This window comes from Scomber japonicus, chromosome 14, assembly GCF_027409825.1.
Source record: "Scomber japonicus isolate fScoJap1 chromosome 14, fScoJap1.pri, whole genome shotgun sequence".
NCBI classification, from domain to species: domain Eukaryota; kingdom Metazoa; phylum Chordata; class Actinopteri; order Scombriformes; family Scombridae; genus Scomber; species Scomber japonicus.
The window spans coordinates 33319829-33336710 of NC_070591.1; the positions used below are offsets into that span (position 1 = coordinate 33319829).

The 16882-nt window shown below is 41.3% G+C and overlaps 1 protein-coding gene across 1 annotated transcript in view; it reads left to right on the forward strand.

Moving 5' to 3' along the window:
- Window positions 1-16882, forward strand: part of birc6 (baculoviral IAP repeat containing 6) — a 124874-nt gene that overhangs the window by 44235 nt on the left and 63757 nt on the right. Inside the window, 11 exon segments of the mRNA XM_053333627.1 lie at window positions 30-286; window positions 1345-1453; window positions 1735-1971; window positions 4349-4952; window positions 4954-5196; window positions 5793-5936; window positions 7197-7326; window positions 8448-8579; window positions 8784-8945; window positions 9052-9225; window positions 16367-16566. Coding sequence (XP_053189602.1) covers window positions 30-286; window positions 1345-1453; window positions 1735-1971; window positions 4349-4952; window positions 4954-5196; window positions 5793-5936; window positions 7197-7326; window positions 8448-8579; window positions 8784-8945; window positions 9052-9225; window positions 16367-16566 — 2392 coding nt within the window.

Consider the following 16882-nt stretch of genomic DNA (forward strand, 5'->3'; position numbering starts at 1 on the left):
GTAACCTTTTTTTCCTTCTTCCCATTCAGCATCGGGTGGCTGCGTCTCCTCCATCATTGCCTGACCCACGTCAGTGACCTGGAGGCCATGATGGCCAGCGCAGCGGCTCCGACAGCCAACCTGCTGCAGACGTGCGCCGCTCTGCTCATGTCACCGTACTGCGGCATGCACTCACCCAACATCGAGGCCGTGCTGGTGAAGATCGGCCTGCAGTCCACTCGCATCGGACTCAAACTCATCGACATCCTGCTGAGGAACTGTGCCGCCTCTGGCACCGACCCCGCCAGTGAGTACACACCACGGTTATTATAGTTTATTTAGTTTTTCAGTTTGGTGTGTGTTTGGTCAGTAGTTTTGGCTTAGTTTTAGTTTTTGTTTACTATAATAACTCAGCGTTAAACAAAGACAGGAAATCCACACATCCTTATATCTTCAACTTTCCAGATTTATGACCTGAAGAGCTCCTTAAATTACACTTTCAAAGACTTAGACAAGGAAGTTTTAATGCCTAAAGGCCCCACACTCTTTTAATGTATTGCACATAAGAGAAAATGAAAATACATAATACAATAACTGTACATAATAGATGCAGAAGCTTTTAGGAAAAGAGAACAATAAATGACAAAAGGGCAATGTGCAGAAGAAGCCAATAACACCAATAACCACTGTCATTTTCTAATCATATCCTGGGAAGTAGTTTGGTACTTTAAAGAGTGGTAATTACCACTCTTTAAATGAATGAATTCAGGTCAGCTGAAGTTGCAAAAATATGAAACATGGAATATAATGTTTCCAGTAATCATCCTGTGCTAACAAATAACAGGGCACAGCATTAAAGTGTGAGCAAGTAATGAAGTGAAGGAGTGTTAATGGAAGAAGTTTTGACACCTGAATATTGGGCCTAAAACTGAGAACCCATACTAACCTGGGTGAACCTGACTGGTGCACATCAGAGTACCAAACCTCACCAAAATCTATGTATTTTTTCTTTATTGTATTAGCTTTTGACTGTTAGCTGGCCAGGCTAATGCTTGCCTTGGCTGTCTCTTTTCCTGTACCCAATAGACATTGTGTATGACATGACACACATGGATGCAGATTAGAACAAGAGTTTGGGCAATTTTGTGGCCTAAGATTTCACGCTTGGCCAGGCTTTGGATTTGGTTATTTTCACATGTGATAGCACTCAAGTGTCAGTCCCCACCAAACAAACCGCCAGGCATTAGTTCTGTACCAAAAGCATCTGCCAATAGAGCCAAATGTCATTGGTCTGCTAGCAGGAAAATGTACCATGTGTTGGTAGTTCAGAGAGAATGAGGTGACCTGCTGTGTTCCTGTCTGTAGATTTGAACAGTCCTCTGCTGTTTGGGAGATTAAATGGCCTCTCCTCAGACTCCACCATAGACATTCTGTACCAGCTGGGCACCACACAGGACTCTGGAACCAAAGACAGGTACGTGAAGCATCCTATTTTTTCCTCACACCTCCCTCTGTAAAAATAACAGCCAGTGAGAAACCATCTTGTGTCAAGGTGATATTCCAGACAGACTCATAAGTAGATAGTAAAAAATGTCCTCACACTCTCCTTGTCATCTTTTACGGTCACATGCTCGTGTTTGTTGCATATAAATTCTACACTGAAAGACTGTGAGGAAGATGACTGAGTGTTTTTATTTCCAAGCCTCGTCCAGACTTGTTTATGAGAGTGTGTGATGTGAATTTGTAACCCTCCAGGATCCAGGCTCTCCTCCAATGGGTTCACGACTCTTCAAGGGTAGCAGCCCACAAGATGAGCGGTCCTATGGGATACACTGCCAGCGGCGGCATCTCCGCCTCCGCTTCATCCAGGGAGTACGGCCTCCTCATGCCTTCACCCTCACACCTCCACTGTGTGGCAGCCATCCTGTGGCACAGCTACGAGCTGCCTGTGGACTACGACCTGCCTGCACTGCTCAACAGAGAGCTCTTTGAGTCAGTATTAAGACCGTATTCAGTAAATGTGACTGTAGTTATCCATGTGACACTTACTGGTCTGACTGGTGCAACTTTATTTCATCCAGGCTAGAGGATGATTGATAAAAAAGACTTAAAAAGGGTTTCATGGTTTACAAACTTAAACTTTATTTATATAGCAGCTTTCATACAGGTTAATGTATTTCACAGTGATTCATAGTTGATTGACAAGCTGATAATAAGACAGAACAAGTGAAGAGCAAGAATAGTAACAATAGAACAATTTGAGAGCAATGCAGCCAAGAGAAAATAAGAATGATAAAAAATATGATTAAATAAATAAATACAAGATTTAGGATTTGTAATAAAAATCTAAAAAAAAAATAAAAATAAAACGAGAAGATACCTAGTGTACCTTTATTAAAAGTTACATTGGGTTAAAATAGACAAATTAAAAGTTAAATTAAATAAAAGAGATCAAGTTTATTAAAAGCTAGACTACGGTTACAAAAAGGTTTAAAAGTGAAAAGAAAAAGAGACGATTAAAATCAACAAGGAAAAAAATAAAAATAATATATATATATATATATATATATCATATATATATCATATATATATAGCCTGTTCAATGTACTGATGCTGCGCCGTTACCCCGCCTCCCTCTCTCTGGGTATGTGCGGGGGAAAAGGGGGGGGGGGGTGTAGCGGGGAGACGGAACACGGGCATGCTAATAGCGTCATAGCGTCAAAAAGAAAAGGAAAACAGGTTGACCTTCATTTATTTTTCAAAAAGAAAAAGACAGGTGAGAAATGAGCTTGGGTTTGATTCCTGTCCAGACTGCATGTTACACAGGTAGCTTTTCTTAGGTGACTGCTTTACATGAAGTAACGTTATATAAATATCTGTAAAGTCTCCACAACTAAAAATATTTTCACATTAATCTGCTGAAAGTGGAAAGTTTCTCTGTGCTCATTGAAAACCAAAAATTGAAGGGTGGGCCTATAGTGTGTGTAAGATTTGTGATATCACAAATAGTTTGGAAGCCAGATTTGTCCAGTATTCAGCGTACATAACTGTGATGTGGAAACGTGAAGTGTCCAGAGCACATAGCCTACACTGAGATGGACTTCACAGTGAAGAAGCAGACGTCTTGTGTACACACTTGTGAAATGAAATTATTAGATTATGAAATTAAAATTATGTTTAATTAGGTAGAAGGTGTAGATGTGATTTTAAGGTTTTTAACAATGGATTTATTTATTTAGGCTATGTGGAAAAACCATATCAGACATAGATTCAAAGTAGAGTGATTTAATATAGGCCTACATCTTAAAACATGTCTAGAGGAAAACTTTAGTAAACAAATAATGTTATACAATCCACTAGCAGCACTATTTACACTGTAGCCCTGTGGGAAACAAAGCTTTAAGTTCATACCATTACTTTTGTATAGAACGGACAAAGTCAGAAAGTGGGGCCAGGGTTAGGGTTAGAGGTGAAGGAGGAGAGAGAGCAGTTACATAGGATCAGTCAGAGAGGACACACAGTTTTAAGTTCATCTTTGAGTTGAGTTCAACTAAGCATGTGAGCACAAAATCCACTGGTATTGTTCAGACAAGAAAATAAGTTGGAAGTTGAACAAAGTCAGATAGCAGCAGCAGGGCAACAAGGTGTAGGAGAGAGAGGAGGCACTTCAAGAGCAGCAAGACCAGAATGAGCTAGGCAAAGCGTTTTTATGAGCGACTGACCACGATTGGTGGTGGTGGGGTGGTGCATCCCCCTTGTTAAAAAAAACCAAATCGCCCACTGTATATATATATATATATATATATTTATTTATATTTATATTTATAGAATAATAGTAAAAATAAAATATTCTAAAATAACATAGAATACAGTTTTAAAACAAATAAAATGAAAATAGAATAAAATGATTACTGCCTGGAATTATATCACTTATCCTAAATACAGTTTGAAAGTTAAGTTTGTGTTTTCATTTATAAAAACAGAATTGATTAAATTATCATGTTACAGTAGAGTATATGTGGTATTATGATATGTTCTTAGTTCTTAGTTTTTTTCTGCATATCTTCTTACCAGTTTGAATATGTTCAATAATATGTTTTAGTGCTGATCTTTAGTGTGTAGTTTCAGTGGTTAAAGGAACAGTTGTTGGATGTTCAACATAAGTAGTTGAATAATAGTAGCTGTTGAATAGTTCTCTGGTCCCTGATTTATTCATATGAATATTATGTACATAATGTTATTTCATAATGAATAATGTGTGTGGATGTGCTTCCTATCATTATATAATATATGGGTATGCAGCCCTTTGAAGAGTAACAATACAGATTTATTCATGATTATTGATTGTATTCATTTTCCTTGGTTGCAGACTTCTGTTCAACTGGTCCATGTCGTTGCCATGCAACATAGTGCTGAAGAAAGCAGTGGACAGCCTGCTGTGCTCCATGTGCCACATCCACCCTAGCTACTTCTCCCTGCTCATGTCCTGGATGGGGATCGTGTCAGGCCCCAGCGCCAGCCACTCTCAAGCCCAGCACCGCCGCCTGGCCATGACCGACGACGGCAAGAAGCAGCACGACGCCAACACTAACGCAGCAGGACTCACAGACGACTCCAAGCACGCTAGACCCCCCGTCAACCTGTCTGAGTCTCAGTTAACCACGCTGGCAGCAGCCTCCCAGTCTCCAGGAGCCATCGAGCAGCTGCTGGATTCTGGTTTACCCTCTCTGCTGGTTCGCAGCCTGACCCAGTTCTGCGTGGGCCTCCTGGCCAGCGCCGACCTCCCTCTGCCCGCCGCCGCCGCAGACAGACGTCACCACCACCACCACTACCACTCCGCTTCCTCGTCCTCACACAGTCGCCCCCCTCTAGCCGCAGAGCTGGCCGCTCCGGTGCTTCGCTTCCTCACAGAAGTGGGCAACAGCAACGCCATGAAGGACTGGTTAGGAGGACCGGAGGTAAACCCGCTGTGGGACGGCGCTGCTCTTCCTGCTGTGTCATTCCAGCGCCAGCGCCGGAGCCAACGCGGGCGGAGCTTCTGCCGCAGGTGGCCCTCCATCTCAGCCCCAGCCATCGGGATCTCGGTTCTCCTTGGCGTCCGGTGGACAGGCGGGTGGGCTCACCACCCAGCAGAGGACGGCTCTGGAGAACGCCACTGTGGCCTTCTTCCTCCAGTGTATCTCCTGCCATCCTAACAACCAGCGGCTCATGGCACAGGTGAGAGAGAGAGAGAGAGAGAGAGAGAGAGAGAGAGAGAGAGAGAGAGAAGAGAGAGAGAGAGAGAGAGAGAGAGAGAGAGAGAGAGAGAGAGAGAGAGAGAGAGAGAGAGAGAGAGAGAGAGAGAGAGGAGAGAGAGAGAGAGAGAGAGAGAGAGAGAGAGAGAGAGAGAGAGAGAGAGAGAGAGAGAGAGAGAGAGAGAGAGAGAGAGATACTGTTCATAATCTGACTCATAATTAGTCTCTACACCCGTCCACATTCATAAATTCCCCATCAGTCACTATATTTTGGTCCAGGAGAACATTTTATAGGATAATATATGCATATTTTTGAATTTGCATGTATAAAAATGTGTATCAGCTGCATTAAAAAAAATCCATTTTTGTATATCTGGGGTCACATCAGTATAAGCCCACCCAGGAGAAATATGTCTGATGTTTATACCGCTCTCAAATTTGAACAATGGGTCCAATTTAGACCCTGAACAGTATGTAAAGGTTAAAATGACACTATTAGTCAAAGTGAATTAAGACTTTGTTGGTATTAATAACTAAATGTTTTTATAATGATCTTAAGAGTATGTTTTCTTGCTGCAGGTTCTCTGTGAGCTCTTCCAGTCTGCACCTCAGCGAGGCAACGTGCCCATCTCTGGAAACATCTCAGGCTTCATCAGAAGGCTTTTCCTGCAGCTAATGCTGGAGGATGAGAAGGTCACAGTCTTCCTACAATCTCCATGCCCAGTGAGTAACATTTGCTGCATCATATGAAAAATACTAAAATTGCACCACTAGGAGTTATTCATGACACCAAACTAAAAAGACTCATGTAATATTCAGCTGTGACCACAAGGGGGCAGTGCAGCAGTATGAAGCAGAGGCATCCTTTCCTATCACAGACTCAGACATGCCTGCTATAATGTGTCCTGGATGACACTCTAACTATCCATATTTTACACAACTCATGATTGGTTGTCAAAAAAAAGCTCTTTCAGGAATGTGTGTGTGTGTGTGTCTGTGTCTTGGGGGGCGCGGTGTAGAGACATTGGTTTTAATTACCCAAAGCAAGCCATTTTAACACCCTCGCTGTCTCATCGGTCCCAGTATTATGGGCTAATCTAATTTTTCTTAGCCGTCAGCAGAAGAGGAGGACTGGTGGCAAGGTCATGTGTTTGGTCCAGACAAAGTGTTTTAGCAACAGCTACCCAGATTGACATGAATTTTAATGCAGGTATTTATTGTACCCTGTAAAGTTTTGGTGAGCTCCTGATCTTTCCTCCAGCAATCACCACTGGCTCACAATGTCCAATAGAATAAAATCACAATTTAAATATAACCGCTAGCAAGGAAGCTGGTTTGTTATTACATTCAGAAAGAAAGAGGCAAAACTCTTTGTTTATAATAAGTCATCATGGTCATCACTATATGCTGATGCTCTATTTAGGTTTACACAACTAAGGGCTTCAGGAACCCACCTGCTAAATTTGGTTGGTGCAGGATTCATGGTTATTGAGCCTCAGGCACTTTTAGTAGAGACAAATAAGAAGAAAACCAGCACAGTTCTACTCCTTCAGGGTTTGAATCATAATAACAAGAATGAACACAATAGGTTTCCTTGTTATAAGGCTGCTATTGGCCTATCACTTTGGCTCTGGAGGTGGATCAAATACTGAATATTTATCATTCTTTTGTGGTTACACCGTGTGACATTTTCAGGAGCATTCAGTTTTACTTTTGGTAAAAAATGGTGCAAATGTCATTTCAAATGACATAAAAGCAACAAAAGTACAAAATGTACATCTTAACAAACCTGGTGCTGCTTTTAAAACTAGTTGAATAGCTCATCTTGCCAATCTTTATATGTCACTGACACATCTATATAACTGTACATAACTTACTGCCCTCAGTATGTTTTTGTTTCTGGAATGTTACATAACTTAGTTGATTGATTGCATTTTCACAACATGCCAACACTAAACCTTTTCTGTCCTTTTTTTCCCTCAGTTGTACAAAGGGCGCATTAATGCCACCAGTCACATGATCCAGCATCCCATGTATGGAGCAGGCCACAAGTACCGCACCCTCCATCTGCCCATCTCCACCACACTGGCAGAGGTCCTGGACCGGGTGTCTGGTACGTACCAAGGAACACCACAACAATCTGTTTCTATGCAACATATCACACTCACTCATGTTATCAGGTTTCATTCATTCATTATTGCCAATCACTTCTAGTTTTTCAGCTTGAGTTTCACTGACAAAAGCTCTGAGTACTTTTGTTGTACTGAATGACCATCTGAACTATTATACTACAGCTTATTTCACATGGCCTTCGTTTGGGTGCAGTCAATATTCAAATGTCAGCATCTATTGGATAATTTGCAATACACTTAACAGATTACAAAAAAGCACAGAAATTGTAACATTCATGTGTAAAATAGCCAGAAGTCCTTCTTTTCCTCACACTAGTATACTTCCACACCACACTCAATATAAAGCTGCAGACTCTTGGCTTTGTTTCATATAAAACTTAGGACCAATGCATGCATCATGTATACTGTCCACACACACACATCAGTCATCTTATATACTGTGTAAATATGATGTTTAAGCTTTCAGAACATAGAGGAACAGTACTGTCATAGTGTGCAGACTGTATTCACCATTTAAATAAATGTTGTTTTCAGATGAAGTTAACGTGTCAGAAGAATACTTGCAGTAGCATCTGAAACTTTGTGTGAAGGCAGTAAGAACACAGCAGTTCTCACAGTGAATTACTATCAAACACTGCCAAGCTACACCGCCAAGCTTCACCACCAGCTTCATCAATATTGCGTAGCCCCACAGCTGGAGAGTGTGTAGCTCACATGGTGTTTTTAGCAGGGGGAAAACCCGCTGCTGGAGTTCCACTCACCATTCAGGCTTTTTATCCCTTCGGTTGTGTCTTTTTAAATATTTAAACAGCGTCTTGACGTTAACATGTTGTGACAAGCTTCCTGCACAACAAACGTAGAGGCGCATTATCTCTCCGAGCACAGCTTCACTGCTGCTTGTGGGGTTTTTTTTTAACGAGTTCGCTTCTCAGTCTGCAGAATTAAACAGATAAACAAGTTATTTTATTGGTTTAGCTATATCTGGTTATTTATTTGTAATATCTTTACCACTTCTCTTCACCCACGCAATGGATGTCACAAAAACAGTAACTAGTATTTTCTACACAGCTGATGTAATGCTGTCCTCTGTTCATCCACCCAGACACACCAAGCATCACAGCCAAGCTGATCAATGAGCAGAAAGAGGACAAGGAGAAGAAGAATCATGAGGAGAAGGAGAAGATGAAAGCTGACAGCGGTTTCCAGGACAACTACAGTGTGGTTGTGGCCTCAGGTACTTGATTCTATAACTCTACTCTCTAACACCACAAATAGTTAAACTTTTGACATCTCTGAGGTGTTGGTTGGTGCATTTTTTTTCACTTTGGGCTAGGCCTTCCAGACACATTAATTTAAAGTATTCCCAGTAAAAGCAGCATTTTCTGATGATGTTTCCATGTTCTAACTGATTGTTATGTCACTCCGTCTCTGCCATCAGGCTTAAAGTCCCAGTCCAAGCGAGCTCTCTCAACGCCTCCCCGCCCTCCGTCCAGAAGGGGTCGGGTGATGAGCGACAAGTTGACAGCTTCATCTGGCGTGGACCCTTCAGCCAAAACCATCAGCGTGCCCGTCTTCCACCTCTACCACAAGCTGCTTCCAGGTACTACACGCACGTCTGCTCACATCTGGAGGCAGGAACTCCAGATGTTTGAGTCGAACAGTGAAATTGAAGCGGCTGCATTTCTTCTTCCCCTCCCCTCTTCCAGGTCAGCCCCTCCCACCTGAGATGACTCTGGCCCAGCTACTGACGCTCCTGTACGACCGCAAGCTGCCACAGGGCTATCAGTCCATCAACCTCACAGTCAAACTGGGCTCTAAAGTCATATCTGACCCAGGCCTCTCCAAGACCGACTCTTTCAAGAGGTTACGCACTGAGAAAGGTACTACAGAACATGAGGAATAATATAACTTTATTTATATAGCGTCTTTAATAACTCATTAAGAGTAAAACTATGTAAAACACAGTTTATAAAGTGGTTTGACAGACAAAGCAAAGGCAGTATACAATACAAGCAAACACATACAACAAAGACCAAAGTAGAAGACAATGTAACATAATAAGGAGTTAATAAAAAGGTAAAAAGATAATAAAGATAAAATATTACAGTCTACACAGTCGTCCATAAAGTTGGAATAATTTTGTTTTCAGACACGTTCCTCTTTTTATTTTCTATTTATACACATCAGTAATCATCTTTGACCAGGTGCAATGAGATTGATCAACCACAATTTTGAGAATATATACACTTTATCTATCAAGAATAAATCGCATATTCACAATCATTTCATGGAAAGAGGTAAAAAATATTTTATTCCAACTTCATGGGCGACCGTGTAGTTGTATTCTTTACTCCAGGCGGTTCAAGTTGGTCTCTGTTGATAAATGAGTAAAAATGTGCTCACTTACAATATGCTCTCAACATTAAACATGACATTGTTTCAGCTTATTTAATGAAAAATACCCCAAAAATATTTAATTGTAATATTCACATTTTTTTTAACACTAGTCTAAATTACTCAACATGATCATATTTGATCTTTGATGTTATTATTATTATAACACAGCTCTTCTGCTCTACTTATTATATATTTATTGTCACTTTTGCAGCAGTGGTTGGTCCAGGCCCGCTGGAAGAAGGATTAATAGTTGTATTGTTGTTCTATGATGTTACACAAGCTTAATTACTGTTTGGCAGCAACATTTCAATCATCTCTCAGCCAGTCTTTGTTTAGGTAGTGACTATAATGTTGTGGGATTTCTCCACTGTCTACTAATAGGTTAACCACTGTTCCTTTTTGATTTTTTTTAGACCACTTTTGTCATTGAATATCATGTATATAGAAAGGTAAGTTTTTTTAAATGCAGGTGCAGTCTAAATGCAACCCATTTTACACTGCTACTGCATTGAACCTGCTGCAGTCCAACGGCTATTACTCTGCTCCTGCATCAAGATTTAATGGAGTCGTACTTTGTTCGGGGCTCAGCTCACCTGGGCCATTTCCTGAGCCGCTTTGAAGTCTGAAAGCTTAGCGAGTGTTTTTTTTTGGAGCACGAGCTGTTCAATCACAGTCGCTCCTCTTGCTTTACCTTAACGGCCCCGAGGGAGTCAAAGCTTTTTGATCCTTTAGATGTTGCTTTTGTACAATATTCATGACATGTTTTTAGACGTTACTGTAGCATTCACGTATGTACAATGGGGGTGTAGAGGCATTTTGTTACAACAGGGGATGCTGTAGTGAATATTGTAGGACGTTATGGCTCAAGGGAGCTGGAGCTGTAGTTGAATTTCTAGTCATTTTCTCTGACTGTCTAATCCAGTGAGGGACTTGATGAAATGGGCAGTGTGAACGCTGAAGGACGTGGGATCAAACTGCTGACCCTCCTCTAGCCACAAGGCAGCACTGCAGATCCACAGAGGTGGTGACTCTAGGACCGCTTATATTTAGCTGTCTGATTGTGCTGTCTCGAGGGTCAGTACTAGGTCACACTCATTTTTAATATCAATGTCTCGGTTTTGATGATGTCAGCGCCGGTGAATCTGCAGACCTGCTCAGATACCTTTTTGTACGCCAGCCATGTTCTGTTTCCCTTATTAAACTGGAATCTCATTTGCTCCAAGGGCTTTTTATGATGAATGGTTGATCAATTCAGTATCATAGTCATCTGTGACAAAAATAAAGAAATATAAGTGTGATTCAGCTTGGCATTTTATCAGTCGTGAGACACTTTGTGGTTCAGGAAGTAGAGCAGTAATCTTCCAGTAATCGGAAGATCGGCGGTTCAATTCCTGACTCCTCCAGTCTGGATGTCAAAGTGTCCTTGGACAAAATACTGAACCCCAAATTGACCCTGATGACTGTGCCAACGTTGTGTGAATGTCATTTGTAGGGTGTAAAGCACTAGAAAAGCACTATATAAATACAGTTCATTTATCATTTACTTTGGTGTGACCAACAGAAACTATTGTTTACTCTCATGATCTCCAACATTTTGAACTTTATCTCAGTAGACCTTTCTACAAAATTCATCTCGTAGCAGGAAAAGTGTCCCAGTAAACCCTGCAACCAGATCATGTCACCACCAATAAATTCACACCAGAGCTGTGACTGACCAGCTCAACAGTAGCGTTCCGACTCTGGAATAACATGTCAGAGTAAGAGGATTGTTAAAAGATCTGACAGAAATCGTATGGGTTACTCAGCATAACCAACCAAACATGCTGTACTGAGCAGTTTGGGTCTAATACAAATTCTGTAACACCATTAATACATATGTCATTAAATAGGCTTCAGGAGAACCGGTAAAGTACATTTTTTTGTGCTGTTTGGTGGGCGAGTGAAGAAAACCGTTTTTGGGACAGACAACAATGGACAGCATTAAGCACGTCAAACCATGTAATTGTTTTTGAGCGTGCTTCACTGCGTACCTTTTATAATCCTTTATTTATCTGTAGGCTTGTTCTATATTCTAATGTTTTTTTGTGAATGTGTATTGTATCCCAAATTTGTACCAGATGCTCAGCAGTCTTCTGGTGCATCTTTTTAGTTTCTAACTGCTGACTCGAGGGTCTGGACGTCTTCCCACACCCACAGTGATCAGCAGCACTACCAGCAGGCCATCAAAGTACTTGTGCTTGCATTTCTTATCTGGCAGCACCCAATTTTAGCTACAGGACCTCGGTACCAAACCACCTGCTGACCATTGGAAACAAATCTGGAACCAGTAACATTAATTACGTTTAATGTCAGTTTTGTTGAGTGCCTAACCCTAATCCTAAACCCAACCCTAACCCTAACCCTAAATACCTAACCAAAGACAGCACCCATACAGTCCTATAAGATTCACGCGGCAGGTGCACGTTCTAGCTTCCAGGTTAACTTCTATGTTAAGCGGCACACTGAATATGCACGCTAGTCCCCCCCCCCCCCCCCACCACCACCAGTTTCCCTCTCGGCCCACGCACTTTACATTGTGATGACGTCACAGATTTTTCAATCGCTTTTCTCGGCTCGAGGAAAGTTTTGTAAATATAACACCTCCATGGATCAAACAGTCATAATTGACATTGTCTGCTGTTTGAGGTGTCCTGTAAACAGATGTCTCTTTTACATGGTGGTCTATGGGGAAAACGACCTATCAACTCTTATAATACAACCATGGCTCCAACAGTGGAAAAGTTCTTCTTGACCATCCTTAGTGCTCCAGGATCGTGACCACAGAAGCTACTTGTCTGCCTCTTTTTTTTTTCGGAGGTTTTTTTTTGGCCAGTAACATAAAAGCCGGTCAGAGCAGCTAAGCTTTATTATTTCTAAAGATGCTGACACTTTGCCCACTGTGAAAGAAGAGGACAATGAGGCTCAGTTATATAGCAGCCTGTTGTTCCTCAACTTTGGCATTCTCAGAAATGAAGGGGTACTGCTTTGCTCACTCCTTTCCAATGAATTCCAATAAACTCCCTTTTTCTTAAATATGCCCACTGCCTAGACACCAACCACCGGATGAGGTCACACGTTATCTTCATTTCATCAATATCTCCTTCCTCCTTTTGTGGCTGCTGAATTCAGATCAGCCTCATTACAAGCTGTAGAGATTAGACATCCAGCAGCACTGAAAGACTCCCAAATAACACAGATTAGTGGCCCAGCAGAGTCTTCTCTTTGATCCACACTGAGCAGCAGAGGTTTCATTCTCTTGAGTGATTTCACCGTCCGCTCGATACGTCTTATAAAGCCGCTCCGGTTGTTTTGGCCCCTGAAAGAAATGACCCAGAGTTACATTCTCAAGGTGCTGCCTGCCTTTAACACACTCACATCATATCTGGCACAGGCTACATTTAACCACACTACCATTCCCTGAGAAATGGTCCCAGAAACCTTTCAGATTCATTTCTGCTTCTTCCAGAAAGCTTTTATTTTTTTAAAGGCAGATAAATGAAGGGAAATGGCAGTGACCCCTGTTAAAGACGGCAAGACATTTTTCTTTAAATTGACTGCCGAGGCTTTCAGTTGGTGGAAATGCAGACTGCATTTATGTCAGCCTCATGTGTACACACACACCAACATGTTCCTTTCACAGGACTGGTGGCTAAAGGCATCGCATTGATTCTCATCGAATCCTCTAATAGTGTCCCGTCATTTCTTACTATTTGAGGTTGGAATTAGAAGGCTGTATCCAAATATTTTTGAAGATTAGCCATTGAGAAAAGGCATGGTCATGTTTTAAACCCTCTAATACCATCAACCACCTAATTGCCTGACTGAATAGATTTTTAGAATAGAGTTTTTAGGTGCTTTTTAAATGAGAACACAGTATTCAAGGACCTCAGGCTCAAGGGGAGACTATTCCAAGGCCTTTCCCAATAATGATGTTATCAACTTATCCTACAATAAAGTAGCGCCCACTCTCCAATCCCACCCCCCCCCCCCCCCCCCCACCCCTCTTACATTATTATGCTATTATATTATCATTATATCAGTGGTATAAAATGATCTTCAAATGACAATAATATTGTTTATCGCGATTATTTGTGAGACGATATATTGTCCAACAAAAGTATCGTAACAGGTCAGTGATATATTGTGGAACCTTGCCATACAGGGCTTTATAAGTATGGAATATGGAAATGAATTTTAAAATGAACAGGAAGCCAATGCAGTTAGGATAAAATGGGTGTAATGTTTGACCATCTGAGTTACGAGCCTAGCAGCAGCATTTTGGACGGTATGTTAAGCGGTGTAGGGAAGAGAATTACAGTAGTCCAAACATGATGAGATAAAGGCGTCATGTCTAGATACAAGTGTTCTAACTTTGGCTATGTTTCTTAGATGAAAGAAACATGATTGAGTCAGTGTCCTAATATGAGTATCAAAACTCACAGATTGGTCAAAGATCACACCACGCTGACATAGGCAGGACCGAGAGGACGTAGATAAGGGACCATTGCTGGGTTAGGATTGTCACGATTTGGGTCTTATCTGCATTTAACTGCAGATAATCATTTGCCATTCAGTTTCTTATTGCATGTAAACAGGGAGCCGAGCGTCAGAAGGAAATGTGCCTCACCGAAGGTCCTCTCCACTCACACAGAAGAAGAAGAACTCTTTTGTCATTTCCCTCCAAAACGTAGCTTTCATTTTTTAAGACGAAAAAAAAAGAATCATTTGGCAGAAGCAGCGTTTAATTATTACTCAGGCAAGCTGCCAAACGACCCCTCTCGTCCTCCTGAAAAACAGGAACATTCTCTAATCCTGTTTTGGAAGTTCAGACACGTTAATCTCCGCTCGCAACCTTTTTATTCACAATCCCAGCCACTTTTTAATTCATCATCAGGAGAATGTATGGGGCTGGGAAAGAACCCCCTCCCGAGAGAGAAAGAGAAAGAGACAGAGAGAGAGAAAGAGAAAGAGACAGAGAGAGAGAAAGAGACAGAGAAAGAGACAGAGAGAGAGAAAGAGACAGAGAGAGAGAAAGAGACAGAGACAGAGAGAGAGAAAGAGACAGAGAAAGAGAAAGAGAAAGAGACAGAGAGAGAGAAAGAGACAGAGACAGAGACAGAGAGAGAAAGAGACAGAGAGAGAGAGACATAGAGAGCGATGAATCACCCGCCTGATTTTCTCCTCTGTGAGAGATGATGAGTGGTTTTTTGGGAGATGAGCTATCAATCGACCAGAGCTTTATACAATCATAAAATGGCGAGGCCGCGCTATCGTAATAAAATGGCGATGGGTCGGTTCGGTTGTTGTTTGTCGCCTTTTAACCTTTTAGTTTCATTTTGACCATCTGACTTTGGCTTCAGTGCTTTGTTGTAAGTGTAAGCAAGGACATCAGGACAATGTGTCACTTTCTCCTTTTGTTATGATCAGCACATAGCTCTGACCTCTTTTTGTTTGTCTTGCATGTACACACACACACACACACACACACACACACACACACACGGGTGATCAGATACTCATTCATAACAGTGGTTTTACATTATACTGCTGATCTACATGTAGCCAAGAAATGCAGCAATGTAACTAAACCAACTAAAGCTACAAACTATCATCTCAAGGCACTTTACACCTAGAGCAGAACTAGACCATACTCTTTCATTTCATTTAAAGAGACCCAACATTCCCATTATTTCATCAGCTTTGCAAGTGTTTTCTGAAAAATGTAAAAGGCATTCATCACACTTAGAGCTCAAGTAAACACAGTGTAAACATAACTTGTGTTTGTGTACTAGAAAACTCCATAGGGCAGCTTTTTTGAAGACATGATGATGAATGAAGACAGTGGTGAAGACACACTGTTCCCTTCTCTGTGATGGTGTTTGAAAAATAGAAGAGAGATGGACTGATAGCTAACCTCACAGCTGGAAACTGTGTTTCTGTGTGGAAGTGCCTCCAAGAATCACAGCTTTGGAGTTTCACTGTTTAGCCAGTGGAAGCTCCAATGTGTAGATCTTGTGCGATTCTTACATTTTTTTAAAGTATCCCTCATTTTTTATTATGAATTTAAATTAAAAAATGTTGTCTTGTTCTCAGATAAATCATAATACTGCTAGATTAAGCCAGAACATCCACTAAAGTTTAAAATATGCTCCTCGTAACTTCTGTTCTTGCCTCACAGTCACCAAGTTTACTCTGTAAATGTAAAAAGAAAAATGTGTGTTATCAGCTGATACAGCTTTCATTTTTATGGTGCAGGTTTACCAAAATATAAACCAATGTAGGTTAAAGTACGCTTCTCAGATGGAGAACATGAATAATTGACAGACTGCCTCCATGGTAACATTCTACTTTCTGTTTACATCATCCAAACAGGAAGTGTCGAGTCAAACCTCAGAACATATGAATATACATATTAAAATGTAATACACATCATATTCATCACAGGCAGAATTAGAACTATAAATTAGCAGATTAATGCCAGCTGTACACTTTATTTTTCTTCATGGTCTAACGTATTCAGAATGTGTCGGAGATGGCGGACAGTGCATGAACATACAATAGGTCCTCTCTTTGCTCTGCTTGCAGTGGATCACTGCGACATGCTGAACAGCTGTCCTGAGGACGAGCCCATGACGCCGAGCGACGAGTGTCTGGACGCAGCCACTGACGAGTCCCTGCTGGAGACCAACCCCATCCAGTCCCCACTGCAGGTCTTTGCAGGCATGGGAGGCCTGGCCCTCATCGCTGAGAGGCTGCCCATGCTCTACCCCGACGTCATTCAGCAGGTCAGAAACCAAGGGTGCCATTTATTCTGCAGTAATACTCAACAGATGTTACAGTTTTAGGTTAAAGTGTTACTATGAGGTGATTTAATTTACTTTGGAATGCTTTTTCAAAAATCAGAACAACCAGATGTCGTCAATTGCTCAGGTTCAAATCTGTCAGTTCTAGGATAAACAATCATAATCCTTCATACACAGTCAATTCCTCACATTTTAGAATTAGAAACATAGCATTAACATGTACAAAATGTATCATTTTTCTATTGATAAGTCTCAGGAATAGCAGTGAAGAACACATTCTTCACAGTGCACAGTAAAA